We start from the raw sequence: 21,168 nt of genomic DNA on the forward strand, positions 1-21,168 counted from the left end.
GCAGATTTCAAATCAAAGAACAGTCTGAGGAAGAGTGTGAGCACATTCTGTGTCTGTGGGCAAGAGCCCGAGCCGGGAGCAGAGGCGAGGCCGATTCCCGCCCGGCATGGTGACCGGGGCTCTCGGCGCTGTCCCCGCCGCCTCCAGCTGCCGGCAGCCTCACGTGTGGCGGCGCCGCGACGCGAGGACCCGGGAGCGCGGCTGCAGATCCGCGTTTGGAGAGAGGGAAGGAAGAGAGGAAGAGGAGAAGGGGCAAGGGAGGGAAGAGAAGGGCAGAAAGAAAAAGAGAAACCGGGATGGAAGATGGGTGAAGAAAAGGGAGGGCGGAAGAGAAAAGAGAAGGGGGACGTCCCACAGGAGGGGGGGGGGGCAAGTGCAGGTAAGAGTGGGGGAAAGGGAGGAATGGGAGGAAGAGGGGGAAGGAGTCAAGGCAGTTAAAGGGACAGAGAGGGTGAGACGGGGCGGGGCGGGGTGGGGGGAGATGGAATAATTCTGGAAAGGGAAAAAAGGGGTTGCGGGGTGGCGCGGGGGAGGCCCGGAAGAGTAACTTGGAGTCAGCTAGTCCCGTAAGCGCCCGGCAGGACCGGACGAATAGTCCACACGGGTAACGCTCAGTCCCTCGCCAGGATTGCCAGGTGTAAGGAAAGGCTGTCGCTCAGTGTGTGCTGCGCCCCAAGCACACTTCGAGGTCCGCGCTGCCGGTGGGGTCGCCCCCACCAAACACCGTTTCTCGGCGCCTGTCAACAACTCTACGCTTGCCAGGGGTAAAATATAACCACCCGCCCCCATTGCCCTCGGAGTGAGCATCGCGCCCTTGGGACCGTCCCCAGCTCGTGGCGCCGCTGGTCCCCGCTGCGCCCGCGCCCTGGAAAACCCCTTGGGGAATAGCGCACAGACGGCGGGGTCTGCTGGTCACCAGAGCCCGGGGCGCTCTCGGGTTCATCGCGGCGACCTCGCCTCCTCACGGCGGGACGTCCTCCGCGGCCGGAACACCTAGCCGCAGTCTTTGCTGGCCTCCTAGCCGCCGGCGCGTGGAGGAGAATGAACGAAAAATAATTCTAAACTGAGAGGAGGGTAGGAGTAGGGAGCTTCGGCACACGTGAACACATCGAGAATGAAGAGCTTCAAATTCGCATTGCGATCCGTGTCTAATACGAGGCTCTAATTCGGCTGATCGCTATTTTCTCTAAGTGCCTACTTATTAGTCCTCCAGGTGTGTCCCTTCGGTCCGACTTGAACCACCCACCCAGGGGCGCGCGTCCGCTTTCTACAGCGGCGACTCGGGCTCCTGGGTGAGCAGCTCTGCAGCGAGCCCGCTACGACTCTGGGCCGCTTACAGGTTTCCCGCGAGATGTCACCAGCTCCAAACTCGGTTTCGGAGAAGGCCATGCGTCTATAATTCTGTCTCCCTCTTGTGCGTTTTCCTTCCGGCCGGACACACACCAGTTCGGAGACAAAATCGTGGAAAAGCGGTGCCACCGGGCGGTTGTGGCTGGCTGCCGGGCTGGGTGGCAGGACGCAGGCAGCGGGAGTCGTCCCGGGCGCCTAGACTGGTTGGGGGTCCCCCTCGCCCACCAATTCCAATCGAACACATAAGTTCGTACAGATACTGATTGGAACAGACTCGGGGTTAGGACCCCAGGGGGAGGGAGGAAGGCCACCCAATAATCGCGTGTCTTCGGGGGCTCCCCGAACCTTAAGCGCTGTGAGCGACCCGGGAACGAAAGCTGCGCTGCCCCGAGCATCGGGCGACCAGAATCCTCGAGTGGGGCTGACCGCCGGAGGGCCCGCGAGCAACCCGGATCGTGCTGCGTTGGTCCTTGCTGCGGCGAAAACAGTTCATAAACGTTAAAACAAGAAAGAACGCACGCTTTTGGAGGATTACCCTCCCATTTTTACTATTTGTTATTGGGATAACGGTCAGGCAAGTGTCATTTATGATTTAGGATTTCGTGGGGGCGGTCAAGTGTGCGGTTCAGCACGGGCTGAGAGCGTAGAACTGCAGAGGAGGCCGCGGATCCTTGGGAAACCGAGAAGAACGACCCACGGGTCCTTGGGGTGTCGGCTCTGTGGCCCGCAGCCTCGGGAGCCTCAGCAAGGACTCGACTTCTTTCTAGCAAGAGACCTAGACGCGCCTGCTCCCCCGGTTGCGGGTTGCGCGCACCCGACCCAGTCCAAGAGGTGCGCGGGGTCGGGTCGCAGAGGAGCTGCCCAGACCCGGCCCGCGGGCGGGGGCGGCGCGCGCTTCGCGCACCGCGCACTGCGCACCGCGCGCACACCCGAGCGCGCTCACCCTGCACACACACCTGGAGCGCGTCCCAGGAGGGGGGCGGGGAGGAGAGCCAAAGCGAGTGTCTTAAAATAGAGAGGCTGGCAGAGGAGCGCGAGACACCGCGAGGCGGGAGGAGGCGAGCGAGAGAGGCGGGCACGAGGCGTGCAGGTCCGCGGCCGACTTGCACGGGCGGGCTGGGCGGGGTGGGCGCCGACGCCCCTCGGCGCGGCTCGGCACCGGGCCCCGCAGGAAGCGCGCGCTGATTGACAGCTGCGCTGTCCCAAAAAGGCTCCGCGAAGATGCTGCTTCGCGGGTGGGTCTAGACGCGCGGCCGGCGCGCCCGGTGCCCGCTCCCCTCTGCGCACCTCCCGAGCCCGCAGTCTCCCCGGCGGCGGAGGAGCGGGGCCCAGGTTCCCGCCGGCGCGCCAGTTCCTGCGGCCCCGGCCGGCAGGCGCTCTCCCCGGCTCACCATGCACTGCCACGCGGAGCTGCGGCTGAGCTCTCCCGGCCAGCTCAAAGCAGCCAGGCGGCGCTACAAGACTTTCATGATCGACGAGATCCTTTCCAAGGAGACCTGCGATTACTTTGAGAAACTTTCCCTCTACTCCGTGTGCCCGTCGCTGGTCGTGCGACCCAAGCCCCTGCATTCCTGTACCGGTAAGACGCCCGGCCGGTGGTGAGGGCATTAGTCGGGTATAGTGGCTCTCCCGAGGGCGTCAGGCGCCTTCCCGCCTCTGTCCTCCCACCGGAGGGCGAGGGGATTCGGTGCCGGAGAGACTAGACTCGTCCGAGGCGGGCATCGCAGAGGCGTTGGCGACCTGGGACGGGCCAGGCAAGGTGTGGATCGCAGGGCTGGCCGTGGAGCGGAGGCGGCGGGCTCAGAGCAGCGGCCTCTCGTGCCGCGCCGGCGATCCTGCTCGAGGGAGAAAGCTTCCTCCTCCCCGGCGCCGCTGTGGTTTTCGGTCAGAAAGTTCAAACCCTTGACCCTGTTCAGCGCCTAAATCACTCTTTTCGGGAAGTGGTGGTGTTGCTGCTCGTCTTGAGTTCAGTTGTCCAGCCTCCTCTTGTCTCCACTGGGGATTTTACAAGTAAATCAGTGTCCTGAGGTTCTTAACCAAACCCTGAAATTGAACTTCACTTACAAGGCTCTCCCTCTGGGGCAGTAGTTCTGCCTGCAGTGCAAGCTGGGGAGATCACCCCCTTTTGGTTTTAAGGGACTGAAAAAAACAACAGTTATAACAATAAAAACATTCTTCACGTCTGGTTTCCTCTATCCACAAGAGCCTAACCAAGACCGCTAGGAAAGATAAAGAACATTTTATAAATACTTTGAAAAAGTCGTAGGTTTATGTGGAAAGTAAATCCAAAGGTATTTTGAAAACTTTGAGTGCATTAAGAGAAGATCCAAGTTTCAAAGTGCCCCGGCTTTATAAGGATTTAGGCTATGGAAAACCAAGTATAGAAAAAAGAGAGAGAGAGAGAGAGAAGTTCAAGCAATTTTTTAAATCAAAAATAGTAACTGTGCTTTCATCTAAAGGTAAAAATTTAGTATTTCCCAACTAAAAGAAACTTCGAGGTTATGTTTGTTGCATGGATGCCCTGAAAGAAAAAAAAAAAATTGTTACTTTCACTGAAAAAGTGAAGTGAAGAGCTAGCAGTGTTTTTAAAAGATTTTTTTTTTTTAAACATCCAGGCTAGAAGCTTCTAGTGCACATGCTTAGAATTCTGTATTTTCTTTTGATTTAATAGGTTGTCCGTGTAGGACCATCAATTAATAATGTATGTAAATACTTACAGCAAAGTTCTTTGAAAACCAAGTTGTTTCCACATGTATTTGGTTATGAAATGATTACAATATTAAGGTATGCCTATGTAAAATAAATTTTATCTGTAAGGTAGAATTGGGCCTGATAGCCCATAACAGGACTTGTAATATTAAATTTTAAGGACCAAGAAGTATATGAGAGAAGAAACAAATAAGAAACTTTGGAAATAAGGTAGATATCCTTGATGTTTATATTTTTACATTTATGTGTTTGCCATGCATATATATGCCCTTGAATGAGTAGTCTACCTATATATTAGATAGGGGAGGTAGGCTGAGTCTTGTGTTGAGCATAAATCATCACTTGTTATAATAAGTCAAACCTCCTTGAGGGGAAAAAGAAAAAAGATTTAATCACAAATTTCAGTACACCCTGCTACGAATTGCATTTCTGCAGGACCTAAGGAGGAAACAGAACAATTCTGAATATTTGAGGTTAGTTCAGGGCTGGCACAGTTTTTAATGACTTTGTCTTCTGCATTCACCCGAAGGCAGATTTTCCTGGCTTCCAGCAGTCACGGAATGGGATCATAGTAAAAACATGCTTAAAAAAAAAAAAGTAATAAATAGTCTCAGAAAACAGTGATCCAGTGATCAATAGGGGCTAATTTCCGTGTTTCATTGAGCCTTGTATGGAAATAAGTCAGAGGAAAATAAGATGATTCATAGGTAGTTCTGAGAATGTTAAGGGTGAATTGCACATGTATCACGAACTAAAAGTTTTGCTTGGTCTTGTGCTTTTAAGTTCATTGATGGTTTATGTGAAAGGGTGGTTGTTGCTAATGGTTTTCTTGCCCTGTCATTCCAGTGTTTACTTCCTTTAGATGGTTCTTACGAAAACGTTGTGATTTTGTGCTCATTGAAATTTAAAATACAGAAAGTGGGATTTGCCAGTGGAATTAAACCCATAAAAACTGGCTACAATAGTCCATACTTTCAGGTCATAAGCCTTTAGTGGGTTTACAATTACAGTTAAAGCCTTACATGTATTAGATCATGGGAATCCCATTAGTGACTTCTCAAGGGTTTTGCAAATACCATGCTTTCAAAGCATTTTTGTTGTTTTTAACAGTTAAGATCAAAATGTTCAAGATCAAAAATCTTAGATTGGATAAATTTAATCCTTTTTATTAATTAAAAATGGTATTAAGTTAGTGGCTTTCTACATTCAATACAACTATATATGTATGTATCTACAATACATATGAATATATGTGTGTGTATATATATGTGTGTGTGTATTTTTTTTTCTGGATAGAGATAAATATTTAGCACTTTTGGTAGAACCAATATGTAAAAAGTTCAAATCCAGTGAAAGGCATACAATGGAGTTGAAATTACTGAACTTGTCCCCATCCATTGATTTGCTGTCTTTGAGATTTAAATAACTACCAAAAGTGACTTTTGCCAGGTAAAATAATGAAATAAGATTAAAAAAAAATTATCACCCTGCACAATAAGCATATAAAATTGGGGTGAAAAAAAAGCTACAGCATTTAAGAAGCCTCTACATAATTAAGCAGTCTACATTGTTTGGATTTAGTAATCCAAATGCCAATTTATGGTACTGAAACTCCTCAGGCAGAAGAGCATGTATTCAAGTAAATTGAGAAATGGAAACATTTTTCATTAGGCAGATCATTACCTGACAGCAGTTTATTATTAGACACGCTAACCTTGATGGAATGCTCACCTCCAAAAAAAAAAAAAATTGTTGTTTGTTTAAACAGGCCCTTTCTTATTATAAATACAGTAATTTTAGGCTTGGAAGGCTGTCTCTAAATTTATTTAAGTTTACATGATGTTGTACATCACGAACTAGACAGTGAGAAAGGGGATCCTGTCCTTTGAAGACAAACTGAAGGAACATCTAAAATAAAATTTACAACACCATGCCCAAAGAGAGCCTCCTTTTGAAAGAAAAGTTTGTTGCTCGGACCCCTGATGAGGTGTGAAATATGTTTGGGATTTATTTAGTGTATAACACATTGGTTTTATTTTAAAATGTGGTAACAGACATCCCCATTTGGAATGGAAATATATTGCCATTTAGAAATCGGTTAACAATCTCTCAGAAACATTAGAACTTTGACAGTGAGTAAAAGCTAAAAATGAGGTGCCGTTTAGGCTGTCATAAATACTGCTGAACTCTTGAGTGCATAATTTCATTTTTCTGGTCGTGATTACTGTTTCTTGGTGGAAGAGTTGCTCAAAGAAATCTGGCTTCTTGGGGTGGAGTATGGGGCAGAGATGCCAGCGGGTCGTTTTTGAAAGCTCTGTCTTTCAGTTTGATATTTAGAGACAGGCGGAGGGTGGAAAGATGAATGGCCTGCTTCACGAAAACAAAGACATAACAATTTATCCTACGAGTTTTCTTGAGGATACTGAGAAGCCAGCCTGCTGTGCTAATTACTTACAATTCTATGATATTTAAACTTAGAACCTAGAATGACCCTAGACTTGCCCATGTGCGTTTTGCGGGGGGGTGGGGGGGCGGTGAATGTAGATATTTGGACGTTGTGCTGCCTGGGACCAGCACATGGCTTTTCATTAACCCACTGAAACCTACAGATGAATTTCTTTCTCCTTCCCTGCGGGAATGGTTCTGTTGAGTCTCCCAGTAACATTCACTGGCTGGCCTTGTAGAACCAACTGTGGAGGTACGGAGCTGGAAGGGGTCACAGAGATCACAGACCAATCTCCCGGAACACAGTATCCTTTTTTTGTGAAGCGCTAGGGTCACATCAGTGCTTAGACACCATTTTAGTCCACGTTCTCCACAGCCATCCTTGTTAGGGTACTCAGAAATCAGGAGGACTTTTCCAACCTGGTCACATACCCGGGATAAGTCTGGGCACTCGCACCCAAGAGACAGTTAACCAGCCAATTAAGAGGGGCACTTGGGGAAGGGTGTTTATCTGAAGAGGTGGCATTGAGAACATTTTATGCTTCGGTGGATCCAAGAGAAACAAGTTCTTTGGGGTGGTGTCTTTGGGTTCATTTTATCACAAAGATTGGGTGTCATCCCAGTGAAAAATGAAATGAGGTAGGGACACGTGTAATGACTACTTGGGAGTTGGGCGGCCAGCCATTGCTTCATGGGGTTAGCTCCCGGGACTCCCCAAATCTCAGTGTGGTCTTTCAGTCCTTTCAGTCCTAAAACCCTCAGGGTTTTATTCTCAGGGTTGGGGATTGGAATGTAATTCCATTGGAATGGAAAAAGGTAGATTGCGGTTTGGGAGGGTGACCATTATCAACAGGCATGTGTATTTCTGCCAGAGGCAGATGGGCATTTATTAGTGATTATTTGTAACTGCTCCTCCTGTTCCCATTCTCAGGGTAAACAAATCGAGGGACGCACAGGCTATAGGACTCATCCAGGGTCAGAGTGGACCTGGAACTGAGCTCTTTGGGCCTCCTCAGTTGTTGCCTCGCTTACTCCTTCAATTTTATAACGCCTTTGTGAAACAGAGAGGCTGAGGGTCTCCCCGGGAGTCCGTTTTAACTGGTGAATATAGCTTCTCAGTGGTTTCTTCTCTGGTTCTGATTTCCCTAATAACCAAGGGGAAAATGATTAGAAATTTAGTCCACAGGTTAAAATGCCTCTCCAAATGTCTACAGTCTCTAGTATCATTGAATTTCAGCAGTTTCATTCAACACATCTTCATTCTTGCTTGGTGATGGCACTGTTAACGAGTTCATTACATTCCCGTTTATTCTAAATCTTGACTCACAGTTGGGATACTTTACAGATTCCTCTAAACTATCCGTAGAACCACTGCCAAACCCTTCTTTGTCATTCTCTAGAACATACTGGGCAGTTTGGAATTGGGACCGGGGAGCATTGGGACAAATATTTTTGCTCACCAGAGAGCTTTTTCTGTTTGAACTCCCCCTAAGGGGTGCCATTGCCAGCCAACATGTCATATTAACCTCGTTAGATACAGCCAGAATGAAACGGTGTTTGTGGTACTTCTCTGCTGAAGCCAGTCTGCCGGTGTTCTTGTGGGTTGTGTGTCCAGATTGAAACCACATTTGGATATAAGCGTGGACTATACAAAGTTGTTGGTTGTAACCCAACTGAGGAATCGAAGTGAAAAGATTGTAGGTCGAATACGTTCTAGGGATCTATAGGGAAAGCAGTAATGATTACAAAAGGTTGTTTAAATTATAAGGAGAGATTAAACTGGGAAAAAATAAAAAACCCACAAAAGGAAGGGATAGAGGAAAAGAAAAAGAGCAGGTTTGCCTGAAACTTCTGTAACTGCTCAAGGGAGCCTTGCCCAAAGCCCAGTGTCCTTCTGTGGGACCGCATGGGCCAACCTAAGGGGGGTTCCGAAATGCTTGTCAGTGCCTGGATAGTCAGTGGTGAAGATTGATTTTACTTGGATACACAGGGAGCCCCTTGAAACGAGAGACCCAGGGCCTGGGCACTGCCCAGCATTCGGTGTTCACTGTGGAGGGCTGAATAAATAAATGTCAGGCCAGAAGCATTTTTAGGTGTCATTTGCACTTTATTTTTGAGGTCCCGCAGGAACAAAGTTGGAAAGCTTAGGTAGGCCACATGGTCTGAGGTTCATTGGTATGACACCCATGAACTTGTATGGGTGGGGACACTGCCAGAGGAACACTGCCCCGCTGGCCCCTCGTCCAGCTCCAGATCAAAGTGCACTCAGGTCCTGTGGCTGAACCCATGATGAACTCGTCACTGGAATGTGGGACTAGAGGGACATGGGGACTGGGATGAGATGTCCAGATTTCAGCCTCTTTCACCCTTCTTCCTTGGGGAAGGCCGTCACATGTGCTGTGTCGTGGGGTCATTTTTAGTGCGGCCCCAGAGCTGAACCCTAGTCTCACAGCTTCCTCACGGAGGGCTGCCCAGAGCCCCCGGCTGCTCATGGAGCCGTCCAGAGCCACGGCTGCAAGCAACCCGCTTCCCTTGGCAGCAACGGGAACAGAGAGGGGAAGAGGGGACTGCAGGGTATTAGGGGAAGCCTCCCCACATGTGACAAGACCCCGTGTGCCACCTCTCCAGTGCTTACCTCTGCATTAGGGGCCTGTGGGGTTGGAATGGCTATTTCTTCCTCCATAGCACAAATGACGGGGTGAGAACTGGCCTTATAATGCAATAATAATGTGGTTCAGATCAGAACCTTGGATAAACTTGGGGATATTCGCAAAGTAAGTGGTTCCAGGAAGAAGTTTATGTGTGTGTTTGTGTGTGTGTGTGTGTGTGTGTGTGTGTGTGTGTGTGTGTTTGTTTGTTTTTAACCAGAAAACCTCCCCAGCCCCTCAGGATTTAATGTATTTTCATTGTGGCTTAAGAACAGTTAGGAAAGAAAAAAAAGAGTCTTGTTAAAATGAATGCTCTAAATAAAAACACAGTTAATTTTCCATTACAGTGTCTAATTACTCATCATCACTAGGGCATTTTTATATGGCAATTTAACTTCTTGAAAGTGGAAACTTGGCACACGTTTAAGGAAGAAAGCAGTGCTGCTAGATAGGTATCAGAAGATGGTCTAATTATGTTTGGGCTGGAGTTGACTCTGACACATGATTGCCCTGGAGAAGATAGGGGGATAGAGGGCCTCTTTCTTTAGCTGCAAAGCAAAGTCTCTGGTTTCTTCAGCGCCCGTTGAAATTAAATACGGAGGGAGAGAATTCTGAACGTTAGATGATGTGCAAGTACATCTGAAAAGGGACTCTGCCAGTCACCAGTTGAAGCTGATGTCAGGACTACTTGATAGGCCTGGAAGACAGCGATCTACGCTCCCTGACTCCCACTGGCAGAGTTCAGAAAGATGAATATGGCCTTTCTCCAAGGAAAGGTCAAGATACAGCTGAGTAGAAGCCAATCTGGGAGGATCTCCGCACGAAACTAAATATGTTAAGAGTCCAAGCAGACAAGCTTACGTGGCTCCTTTTTATTGCATCCTTCTAGCTTACCAGCATGTCCCGAGGAACATATTCTTCTGGGTATGGGGGACACATAAGCATTCTCACAGTGTGAGTCATGTAGGATTACCTGCTGCCTTGGTGATGTCAGTATCATTATTTAAAAAAAAAACAACCAACTTATATGTGTGATAAGCAATGTGATTTTCTTTTTGCTTTTCTAATTCAAGGATTGCTTATGATGTGGGAAGATGGAATGGTGTAGGGCTTGGTGGAATCTTAGGAAGCCATAGCTTTATCTCCACCCCAGGAATGCCCAGCAGGTCCCTAATACTGATTCACCTGCCAACCTCCAGCACTCACTTCCCTCTTCTCAGAGTTCCTTATACTATGTAACTTAACCTTTGTTGAAATTCAGGATTATGGTCATTTCAAAGACAGGGTCTTGTATATTGAAGGAAGTGTAACGTGGAAGTTTAGTTTAAGCAATGGCTAGGAGAATCAACTTTGTACATTTCCCTCGTGGTAGTTTACAAACAACCAAGTCCTGATATTATGTCTTCTGTGGTGGGGGAGCCGCCTGGGCAAAGAAATTTGCTGAGATTCCTCCTCTTGAGTCCTATTTTATTTATCCCAAAGGCAGCTACAAACTTGGGAGAAATGCTAGAAATAGCCTGAAGGCCCTTCTTCACATTTGTAACCATACTAGAAAGGGTGGCTTTTTTCTTTTTGAGTGCCTATCATATAATAGGCATTGGGCTAAGAGCTTTAAGATCAGCTAGAGGTCATCCCTAGGAGGTAGGTATTATTACTGCCATAGATGGGAAGCTGAGAAATTAAGTAACTTTCTCAAAGTCACATGGATACATAAAGATCTCTTACAAAGCAGTAAAAAGGCAAGTAGAAAGATTTGCAGTTCTTAGAGATGAATATCTAGACAATAAAGATGAAAGCATGTTCTGCCTCCCTGGGAATCAGGAAAACACAAATTAAAATGAGGTACCATTTCACATAATCAGATAGAGAAAAATTGAAGAATCTGAAACTCTCAACTGATGACAGCGATGTGGCGTGATAGATATTCTCATACACTGATGGTGGGAATATTATTTTGGTACAATTCCTTTGGAGAGCCATGTGGTAACACCCAGAAAAGCTACAGCCCAGCAGCCCCACCTCTGGGTTGATGCCGTGAGAAAACTGTACACGTGTGCAAAGGGACACATGCTTAAGAATTTCTGGTCATTTCTGTGTTGCTTATGATAATGACAAATCAAAAACAAACCACTCTTCAGAAGGAAAAAGGATAAAAAATATGTCTATTCATGCAATGAATTTCTATGTTATGAAAATGAATGAGCCAGAACCATATTCTACATGTCTGAATGTGGGTGAGTTTTAGAAAGATAGTGTTGAGAATAAAACAAGTTGTAGATTGATACTATTTATATACTGCTTGAAAACAAGCAGACTAATAGTTATATTATTGAGGGAGCCAAGGGTATGGGATGAGGAGGGCTACCCACGGGTCTTTATTTTCCTGTGTAATTATTTATTAAGGGAAAGAAAAGGCCTAATGTAAATATGGCTAAGCATTCAGATTTAGCAAAGCCTGGTCATAGGTATACAGGTGTTCATTACATTACTCTTTGTACTTTTCTCTATGTTTGAAATTTTTCATAATGTAAACATTGAAAAGTGATAGTGTGGGAGACCTCACATATTCACAAAGCCCTTGATCTTGTGGAACGCTTGATGGTTTTCTTAATAGCTTTTCTGTCCTGACACAGAAGCTTTTAAATGCAGAACTTGTAGGCAGTCTCACAGTAGGGAAATAAGAACACTTTATAATTAGACACATGTGTACATGTCTCACTAAAACAACCACTGTAGCTGCTGTAATTGGCTTTTGGATCTCACTTTCCTCCCCTGGCTAGATGGAGATACTATTTATCACCAAGATAGCTGCCATTCCCCCAAGTGATACTTTTGCATATGAGTAAACCATCTCTGAGCCCGTCACTAGGACTAGGAAGAAATTGCTCCTTGAAGTGTTTGTTTATTTCAGGTACACATCAATAATCATGCGAGCAAGAGCCATTAGGTTGTTTTCCCTTCTTAATGTTGTTGATGTTTAAAATCACAATCAGTTGTCTTTTATTGCATCTTGCTTTTGTATCTATTTGCTGAGCTGGTATACAACCCTTGGCTTTTGACCTGTGGTCCATTGCTATGGACAATTTAACTTAAAAAAAAAATTGTCTAGGGATAGCTAGGAATACCAAAGAATCTAAAAATGTTAAAATGAAGATTATAAACAGGGACCAATGATGTTGGTGTTGGCATGTAAACTGGGTGAGTTCTCCTTATGTTTTGGAACCATGATTTGCTGTGGAAGCATTGACGTGTGGTAGCAGGGCTTGTTAGGAAGGGATGAGAACTGTTACCGTGGAAATCCCACAGAGAGCTGTGTGTTAGGGATAATAAATGGCCATCCTATGGTTTGGAGAAGGTAACGGAGACCTTGCTACTCTACAGTGACATCTGTTCAGTCTGTCTTAACAGCCGGGACATTTCTCTTTTCTCTGCAACGTAGTTCCAGTTTAGAAATAGTGCTCTAAGACAGTTTGGCCAAAAAGTAGCCTTTGGGAGCTTTATCCTTCTGTGTCCCTTCAGAGGGAAAAAAACTCTTCAGTGCAGGTGAAACAGTTCGTACAGTCCAGAGTTGGCCAATGTGTTCCTCTTCCTCGACCATCCCTTTCTGCCTAAATACAGTGGACCCCTGCACAACACGGGTTTGAACTGCACAGGTCCAATTATGCATGAATTTTCTTTAAAAATAAATTCCATACAGCATTTTTTTCTTCCTTACTATTTTCTTCGTAACATTTTCTTTCCTCCAGCTTACATGTTCGCAGAATGCAAAACACGGGTTAGCCGTCTATGTTGCCGGTAAGGCTTCCGGTCAGCAGTAGGCTGTTAGTAGGAACCTAAGTCAAATATATCCCTATCTGTCTCCCTGGGTGAAAACTTGCTAAACTTGCGGGGAGTCAGAAGCTCAACGGTGATTTTTTGAGTGCGCCCCAAACCCCTTATTGCCCAGGAGCCCACTGCACATATGGAGAAGCAGATCAATCCAAGCACTTTAGGGCCTGCGTCCCGCCCAGATCATCCGCAGCCGGTGTCACTGAGCTTTTACCAGTGCTCGGCAGTGGCACAGTCAGCAGGAATTAATGACCACATCTAAAGGACTGTGGCCAATTTGGACACGGCCGAGGGGACGGTGGATCTGTCAGATTTGTTGCCAGTGAGTGGACTTTCATGGTTTGCAGGAGCAAGTCTGCAATTCATCTGACCTGCGCGGACGCACGCTGTGGCTGGAGGAAATCAGACAGACGGCAGTTTTCGCTGCGTCTTGCTCAGTTAACCTTCTGGATCTTTTCCGTGGAATCTTATTCCTCATAAAAGGGACTGGCTGGGCTGGAGGCTGTCGATGGAGAACACATTACGAAGGAAAGTTCCAAAGAGCTGCCGTGGGACTCTCGGAGTAAGTAACTTGCAGAAGGACTTGTTCTCGCAGCCAATGGGCTCCTTAACTGGCAACAAATTGGAGAGAGCCACCTTGGATCTTCCGTTTGCAACTACTTGGGAAAAAACAGGCGAGGACTTAGAATAGCTGCAGTCGCTTTTTAGCAAGTTTTCACCCAGGGAGACAGATAGGGATATATTTGACTTAGGTTCCAGCCTGAGTCCTTTTCTTCTCATGACTGAGCATTTTATTGAAATAATTGGTCAGTCGCCCCAGAGGAGACTGTTTGGAGGGTGTTGTTAATTTTGTTATCCCTGCATATCATGGCAACTCATTATTGCTCTTAGCACGTTAGACAGCTGTGTAACTTGGAAGCACGTTTTCGAACCCTGGTGTTGAGCACAGCATAAAGGAACATTCTATGGGAGTACTGGTTTGGGTTTTGTTTTGTTTTTTTTTAAACTGGGACCTCGAGCCTTGGCAGTTGGAACAATTGCTGCGCCAACAGAGTGCGTTTCACTTTTTAAGTAGCTGCAAAATAGCAATAACAATAAGTGTAAATGGTAACCCTGTGGCAGATATAAGGTGTTTGCCTACATGAGGGTGTTTACATTAATGAAATCGTTGCTGTTGTAATAAGCACTGCTTTTCGGATGGGAAAAGGGAAACTCGGGAGATGAAGAAAGGGCAGCAAGGTCAAATGAGTAGGTGGCACCATTGAGATTGGAATTCAGGTCTGTTTCTTTCGTATAAAGCTCCATGCTATGTGTAATTATAGGGAAGTACGCAAGTTAGAAGTCAAGCCTGTTCCTTTCTATGGGGGCGGGTCGGATCCATACTGTATATAAAGCAAAGTCTGATGAACTTTGTGAAGGAATTTATTTTGCACCTGCTAACTCCTTTACACATATTTACAATCACTGTGTGCCAGTCAGCCTTTCCTTTTCCGTGATTATTTGAGTCTATAAATGCATCTAGACGAATTCTAAGAAGTGGTACTGTCTTTGGAGGAAGCGAGATTGTAGACCTATTGCCTTCTGGCGTTGTGATTCTTAACCCATTTCCTTGCTCCAGGTGTCCTGATCCTTGTGACATGCCTGAGGCTTCTTTGGTCACATGACTTCCATGAGCTGCAGTCCTCGGAAGAAAGCTTTTTTCTGGGGCTCAAGCGTGGAATTCCCATCCCTCCCTTCCTCCACCCATCATCCATTCATTCTTATGAACCACAGAATATGCTTAACAACTAGATGACCACCAGTTGCCCGGAGAGTGAAAGCTTGGAATATTTTTCATGAAATACTCACTATTAAGTTTAGTGGGGAAAAAAAATCTGACCTCTTATTTGGCATCACTTCATAGGTTAAGAGACTATTTTGTTTCATATTATATGTTGTGGGTCTTGGGGTGAGTTCTGGGAGTCTTTTTTTTTTTTTTTAAGATTTTGTTTATGTATTTGACAGACAGAGATCACAAGTAGGCATAGAGGTAGGCAGAGAGAGAGAGAGGGAAGCAGGCTCCCTGTTGAGCAGAGAGCCTGATGCAGGGCTCGATCCCAGGACCCTGAGATCATGACCTGAGCCAAAGGCAGAGGCTTTAACCCACTGAGCCACCCAGGCACCCCTGGGAGTCTCTGTTTTTAAAAAGAGTTTATAATGAAAGGTCAAGTTTGGGAACCACTGTAGTATAGATATCAGCTTGATGGTGAGATTGATGTCCTTTGTACCCCACAACTCGAATACAGGAAGCTGTTTAGTGGAATGATCCTAGTAGATGGATTTTGAGTCAGAGGGTACTGGGTTTGTGTGCATTTTATTGTTTGCCTGACCTTCAGCAAGTCATTTAACCTCCCTGACACTCAATTTCTTCATCTACAAAAGGAAAATAATATTAGCTGCCTAATAGTGTTAGTCATGTAGGTTAAATGAGATAATGCATACAAAGCTCTTAGCATAGTTCCCGGCTTGTAAATGCTCAGTAACTGATAGCTTCTGTTAAAAATAATAGTCTTATAATCATAACAGCATCTTGGTTGACTGAAGCACAGCCCTTTAGAGAAAAGTCACTATTCTTGATGAATTAAACTCAAGAAAAACAAAATATCTTTAAAAACAACCCCTTCACTCCCGGGCATTCTTGTGAGTTATGTCATAGCACCAATTGCCTCTTAAGGCTGCTTGCAACCCGGGTGGTCTGTGAGCCAAGGTCAAGTCTTCATGAATGGGAACGTTAGATACCCACCTTCCTGTTTCATAATATGAATTCAGAATTTTGTAAATTCCTAAACGGGTGGGACAAACAGGTCAATGTGACATCGTCACAAAATGTGCTTTGTTCCTTTATTTTTTTACAAGAGTTGCCTGGGAATAATTACCCATAGGAAATATTTCATCATACAGCTGTGTATCTCAAGAACTGTTCCAGAAAAGTGGCAGGATTTCCCAGCCAGTTTGCATTCTTTTCTTCTTTGAAGAGTACAGTTCAGGATAGTCCTTTCTTGTGCAAGAGAGCCCAAATATTCTCTTATTTCAGCGTACTGAGAGAAAAAAATTCAGTTGGGATCTTTTTTAATTGGCGATGTGGAAAAGGTAGCAGGTTGGGAAACAGTTGTTGTCGCAGTATATTATTGGGTCTGTGATTCACAGGGAGTTCAAAATAAAGGCCCTGGTTTACAGCTTTTAAATTGCTCCTGGGGCTAGTTTAAGATTGCATTTCAAGTGGTAATGCTGGCTGTTGTGTTGAAGGAGCTGCGTGGACTGGAGTTGGACATGGGTTTCTCCTGGAATTGTTTCTTGACTAGTCAGTGGTATCTTAGGAGGTCCAGTATCTGCTAATGAAATACTTTAATTGATTAATCCCCTCCATAGGGTGAGAAAAATTCTCTCGAGGATTTCTCCCTTTCAATGGTATGAGGGAAGCCCCGGTGAACAGGGCGGGACATCTGTCCCACCATTTACAGTGATGATTCCTACAGGCAGTGTCTAGTGACATCGTCCAGGCTCAGTGGTAGGGGGAGGGGCAGGTGAAAGCCAGTGGAGTAGGACCCACTGGTGTGTCATCATGGCTGCCATGGAGTGAGACTGAATTGTGTAGGGAGGACTCACCTTGTTCCCTAAGTTCCTCAAAACCATTGTTGAAATAGGACTCAATGGGAGATAAGGATTTGGGGCAGCCTGTTGAGAATATTCTGTTAAAGCTATGAATTCAGAGAAGTACTGTGCCTGCATTTGTAACCCAGTAGGAGGGGAGTAGGCAGAACTGGGTGAGAGGTGGGAGGTGGGGTGTGGGAGAGAACATTGGCAAACAAGGAAAGAAGAGTTAGGGGTCAGGAAACAGGTTATGCTACTGAAGCTTGGAGTGTGGGTCCTTCGACATCTGTGCAGTATGTGCTGTCCCCATCAGGAGAACAGATTCAAAAATGGGAATGGAATATTTCATTATGGAAATTGCCCGGTGAGTACCTGCTTATTACCAGAGGCGTTCCTGGTCCCGGAGGACAGTTGATGACCCCTGATTGGGCAGCAGCCTGCCCAGCCATGCATGTTGCCTCATTAGCATATACATTAATGATGCGTTGAAGAGTTTCATCATCCTGGGTCACAAAAGATCATTATAATACGATAATACAGTAACCGTATGCGTACAGTGCCAGGCAGGAAATCACATGTCCCCTGCTGTAAACAGGGCGAGTGGGAGCAGAGTTCGCAGTGCAAATCCTGTCAGAAAACCTGTCTTGGGCCCTTCACTGCTTCTGTTTCAGGGTACTAACACGCATTACTGTGTTTTTTTAAGACAGCGGGACCATAAGTGGGCCACATTTGGCCCACCACCTGTTTTTTCTACTGCTAGGAACTAACATTTGTTGGTGTTTACATTTGTAAATGGAAAAAAGAGAAATCAAAAGAAGAACATTTTGTGACCCATGAAAATTATGCGAAGTCCAGATATCGGTGACTATGAAGTTTGAGGAGGGCAAAGTCACACCTGCCAACATATTGTGTTTGATGGGCTTCATGGGGTGACAGCAAGAGAGGGGCAGTTTTGGCAGAGACGGTATGGCCCCCCAAATCTAAACTCTTTACTGCCTGGCCCTTTACAGGAAAGGTTTGCAGGCCCTTGGACTAGACTACTGGAGCAGGGTTCCACAGTTGGCTAATAAAGTTACTTCTGATCCACAACAGATGATGTCATCCTAGTTATTCTAGGCCACCAAACCCCTCCTTTGATTCACCACAGACCAAGGCTCTGTTGTCCTCCTGTGACATGTGAACGACCTTGGAAATGGGAGTTTAGTGGGAATTTTGCGGGGACTCTCTTAAATTGAGACAAGGCTCTGGGAGCTAAGGGTGAATTTCTAAACCTTTCTAGAAATAACACAAGATTTTTCTGCACCAAGAGAAGGGTTAGAAATATTGACAGTAAAGTGGTCAAGATTCTGCTGAATTCTGGGAAATTTTCTTTGCTGTCCCAACTCTCAATTCATTTTCCCAGAGGAAAGCTGAGAACGACAGCTTATAAGAGCTTGGGAGTCTCCAAATGACTGACATTTATCTTTTTGAGGTTGACATTGAGGGTGACATTTTACAGGCTTCTTATTTAACTTTAACTTATTGCCCATCCCTGGAAATAATAGCAATAATAATACAAGTTCTGCAGTTACATCACTACAGCCCTAGCCAGGAGGCTTTGCACGGCTGGGTAAAGCACTTGACTGCAATGCAGCTTGCATTCTGCTGCAGAAATGCACACCCATCTCTATGTGCCTTTGGAATTTTCAACCATTCAGGTTCGGGGCTCCCAGACCTTTCAAGAAGGACAAAGCATGATTCCCCTGGTGCTCAGTGCACTCTTATTTTGTTTTAGGTGCTTGGGGTTGGGATGAGACTTCCCCTGTCCCAGGCAGCCTTTGGACTGAGGAAGCCCATTGTGAAGTAGGAGGTGTGAAATGAAGCTGACTGGTGATAACTTCCTCCTCGTTGTGTTTATCCAACCACCAAGCAGAGAATCCCTCAGGTACTGGCCTTACCACTAAAATGGCCTTGGTGAAGGGTGTGTACCCAGAAGGTAGGTTAACTCAAGAAGAAGCAGTCACTGATGTTGGTGGGTAAAATCCGACCTCAAAGAGAAGCATGCATGGGACATGCTGCCTGTGATTTCTTTTTCTGAGTGGGGGTGAACTTGACAAAGGGACAATAATAACAATGAAAAAAAAAATAAATATAAATATAAAAATAAATGTAACAGCAAACATTTATTTAACACTTACTATGTGCCAGGCACTGCTCTCAATGCCTACATGAATTAATGAATTTAATTCCTGCCACAGTCATGTGAGAGACTAGTATTCCTTGCACTTAAAAATGAGGAAACAGGGACGCCTGGGTGGCTCAGTTGGTTAAGCAGCTGCCTTCGGCTCAGGTCATGATCCCATCGTCCTGGGATCGAGTCCCACATAGGGCTCCTTGCTCAGCAGGGAGCCTGCTTTTCCCTCTGCCTCTGCCTGCCATTCTGTCTGCCTGTGCTTGCTCTCTCCCCCCCTCTCTCTCTGATAAATAAATAAAATCTTTAAAAAAAAAAATTAAAAAAAAATGAGGAAACAGAGAAGTAAAGAGACAGACCTCTGCTTGGGTGGCATAGGGTGTCAGGAGAGAGGAAATCACAGTTTACGTGGTTAGAGATCAAGTACCGGAGGGGATAATCTCTGATTTCTACAGTGTTCACCACAGTGTGACAAACAGGGATTCTCAAAAAATATGGCTGGAGGAGGAGAAGAGAAATCACAACTTTGTCTGTTGCTTAATAGGGAGCTTAGACTCCTGAAGAATTTCTTTTCTTTTTATTTATTTATTTTTTAATTCTAAAGAATTTTTAAAGATTTTATTTTTAACTAATCGCTATACCCAGCATGGGGGCCGGAACTCACAACCCCGAGATCAAGAGTCACACATTTGGGGCACCTGGCCGGCGCAGTCAGAGGAGTGAGCGACTTTTGATCTCAGTGTTGCGAGTTTGCGCCCCACATTGGGTTAGAGTTTATTTAAATAAATAAAAAAATTTTAAAAAATGGAGTCGCATTCTCAACTGACTGAGCTAGCCAGATGCCCTGAATTTCATATTTTTAAAAGCGGTGCTGGGTGCAAAATAGATCATAAGCAATATTTTAAAAAAATGTTTCTGATTTTTTTTTTTATTATGACTCATTTGACTTTCCTTACCCAATCCTTTATTTCTAGGCTATACAACTGTCCCTAGAATGATTAGGATGTATTTTCCCCCAAAGAACAGTGAAGTTCTTCCATGGCTAAAGTCTAAGGGAACCTATTAGTGTCCATGTTTGCGAAGTAAGCTAAAGATGGACGTAGTTCCGTGTTTTACTCATTACACTTTACTGCTTTAGGTACTGTTCCAGGGTGGATATGATTTAACCCTATTTTATTTTATTGTTAATATCAGAAAAAAAATTAAATGTGAGTCGATGAAACTGAACACTTGTGTACCTGCCACTGAGTTGAAGGGAAGGACATTTCTCCTGGGGTTACCCTGTGCCCCTCCCTGACCCTGTCCCCTTCTTTTCCTCCGCTAGAGGCAACAAGTGTCTCAGTTCTCTGCCCTGCTCTTCTCTGTAGTTTTACCATATGTTTGAATCCCTAAATCAGAGATTGCTTAGCTTTCTTCATTTTTGAACTTCATAGAAATGCAAGCGTCCCATGTGTATATTTGATGTGCTTTACGTAGCATTACATTCCCAAGCTTCGTGTATGTTATATGTTGCTGCTGTTTGTTCAGTTTTTCATGACTGTGTGCTCCCCAATGTAGAGATATAATACAATGTATTTATCCATTCTGTCCATGGACTTTTAGGTTGTGTCCAGTCCTCATTAAAGATACTGTTGTCTTGCCCTTTTTTTTTTTTTTTTTTTTTTTTAAGATCTTGTTTTTAAGTAATCCCTATACCCAACATGGGGCTGGAACTCACAACACTGAGATCAAGGGTCACATGCTCTACCCACGAGCCAGCCAGGCACCCCGGGGATATTGTTGCTTTGAGCATTCTTGTTAAATGCCTTTTCTTTCTTTCTTTTTTTTTTTTTTTTTGAAAGATTTTATTTATTTATTTGACAGAGAGGGAAAGCAAGTAGGCAGAGAGGCAGGCAGAGAGAGGGGGGAAAGCAGGCTCCCCACTGAGCAGAGAGCCTGATGTGGGACTCGATCCCAGGATCCTGAGATCATGACCCCAGCTGAAGGCAGAGGCTTTAACCCACTGAGCCACCCAGGCGCCCTGTTAAATGCCTTTTCTTAAAACCAGTGATCAGGAGGACTCCCTTAAATAGTTTTCCGATGAAAAGGATAGTCTTACAGTTTAGTGAAAATGGTAATACTTATTTTTTGCACAGATAGGTGTAGTTTTTATTTGGGGATGCAGACTGCATATTAAATGGATTTATTTTTAATTGATTTTTTGATTAACTTTTTCCCAGAATTGAGAATGATTTGTAAGTATTATTTTCTAAACAAATTGAAGTATTTATTGTAAAAATCACTGAAAAATAAGTCACATTTTACCACAGAAGTTTTATATATATTTTAATCAAATAGGTGTTTAAAAATACTAAATAATTTTAACTAGAACGTGAAGTACTTTGTTCT

The 21,168-nt window shown here is 45.1% G+C and overlaps 1 protein-coding gene across 1 annotated transcript in view; it reads left to right on the plus strand.

Annotated features, from left to right (window-relative positions):
• Window positions 1–2,310: 2,310 nt before the first annotated feature.
• The window catches only part of BARX2 (BARX homeobox 2), a 72,700-nt gene continuing 53,842 nt past the window's right edge, over window positions 2,311–21,168 (plus strand). Inside the window, exon 1 of the mRNA XM_059184875.1 lies at window positions 2,311–2,929. Within this exon, the coding sequence (XP_059040858.1) occupies window positions 2,743–2,929 (187 nt within the window). The 5' untranslated portion in view covers window positions 2,311–2,742. The remainder of the gene's footprint in view (window positions 2,930–21,168) is intronic.

This window comes from Mustela lutreola, chromosome 1 (genome assembly GCF_030435805.1).
Source record: "Mustela lutreola isolate mMusLut2 chromosome 1, mMusLut2.pri, whole genome shotgun sequence".
Taxonomy (NCBI): Eukaryota; Metazoa; Chordata; class Mammalia; order Carnivora; family Mustelidae; genus Mustela; species Mustela lutreola.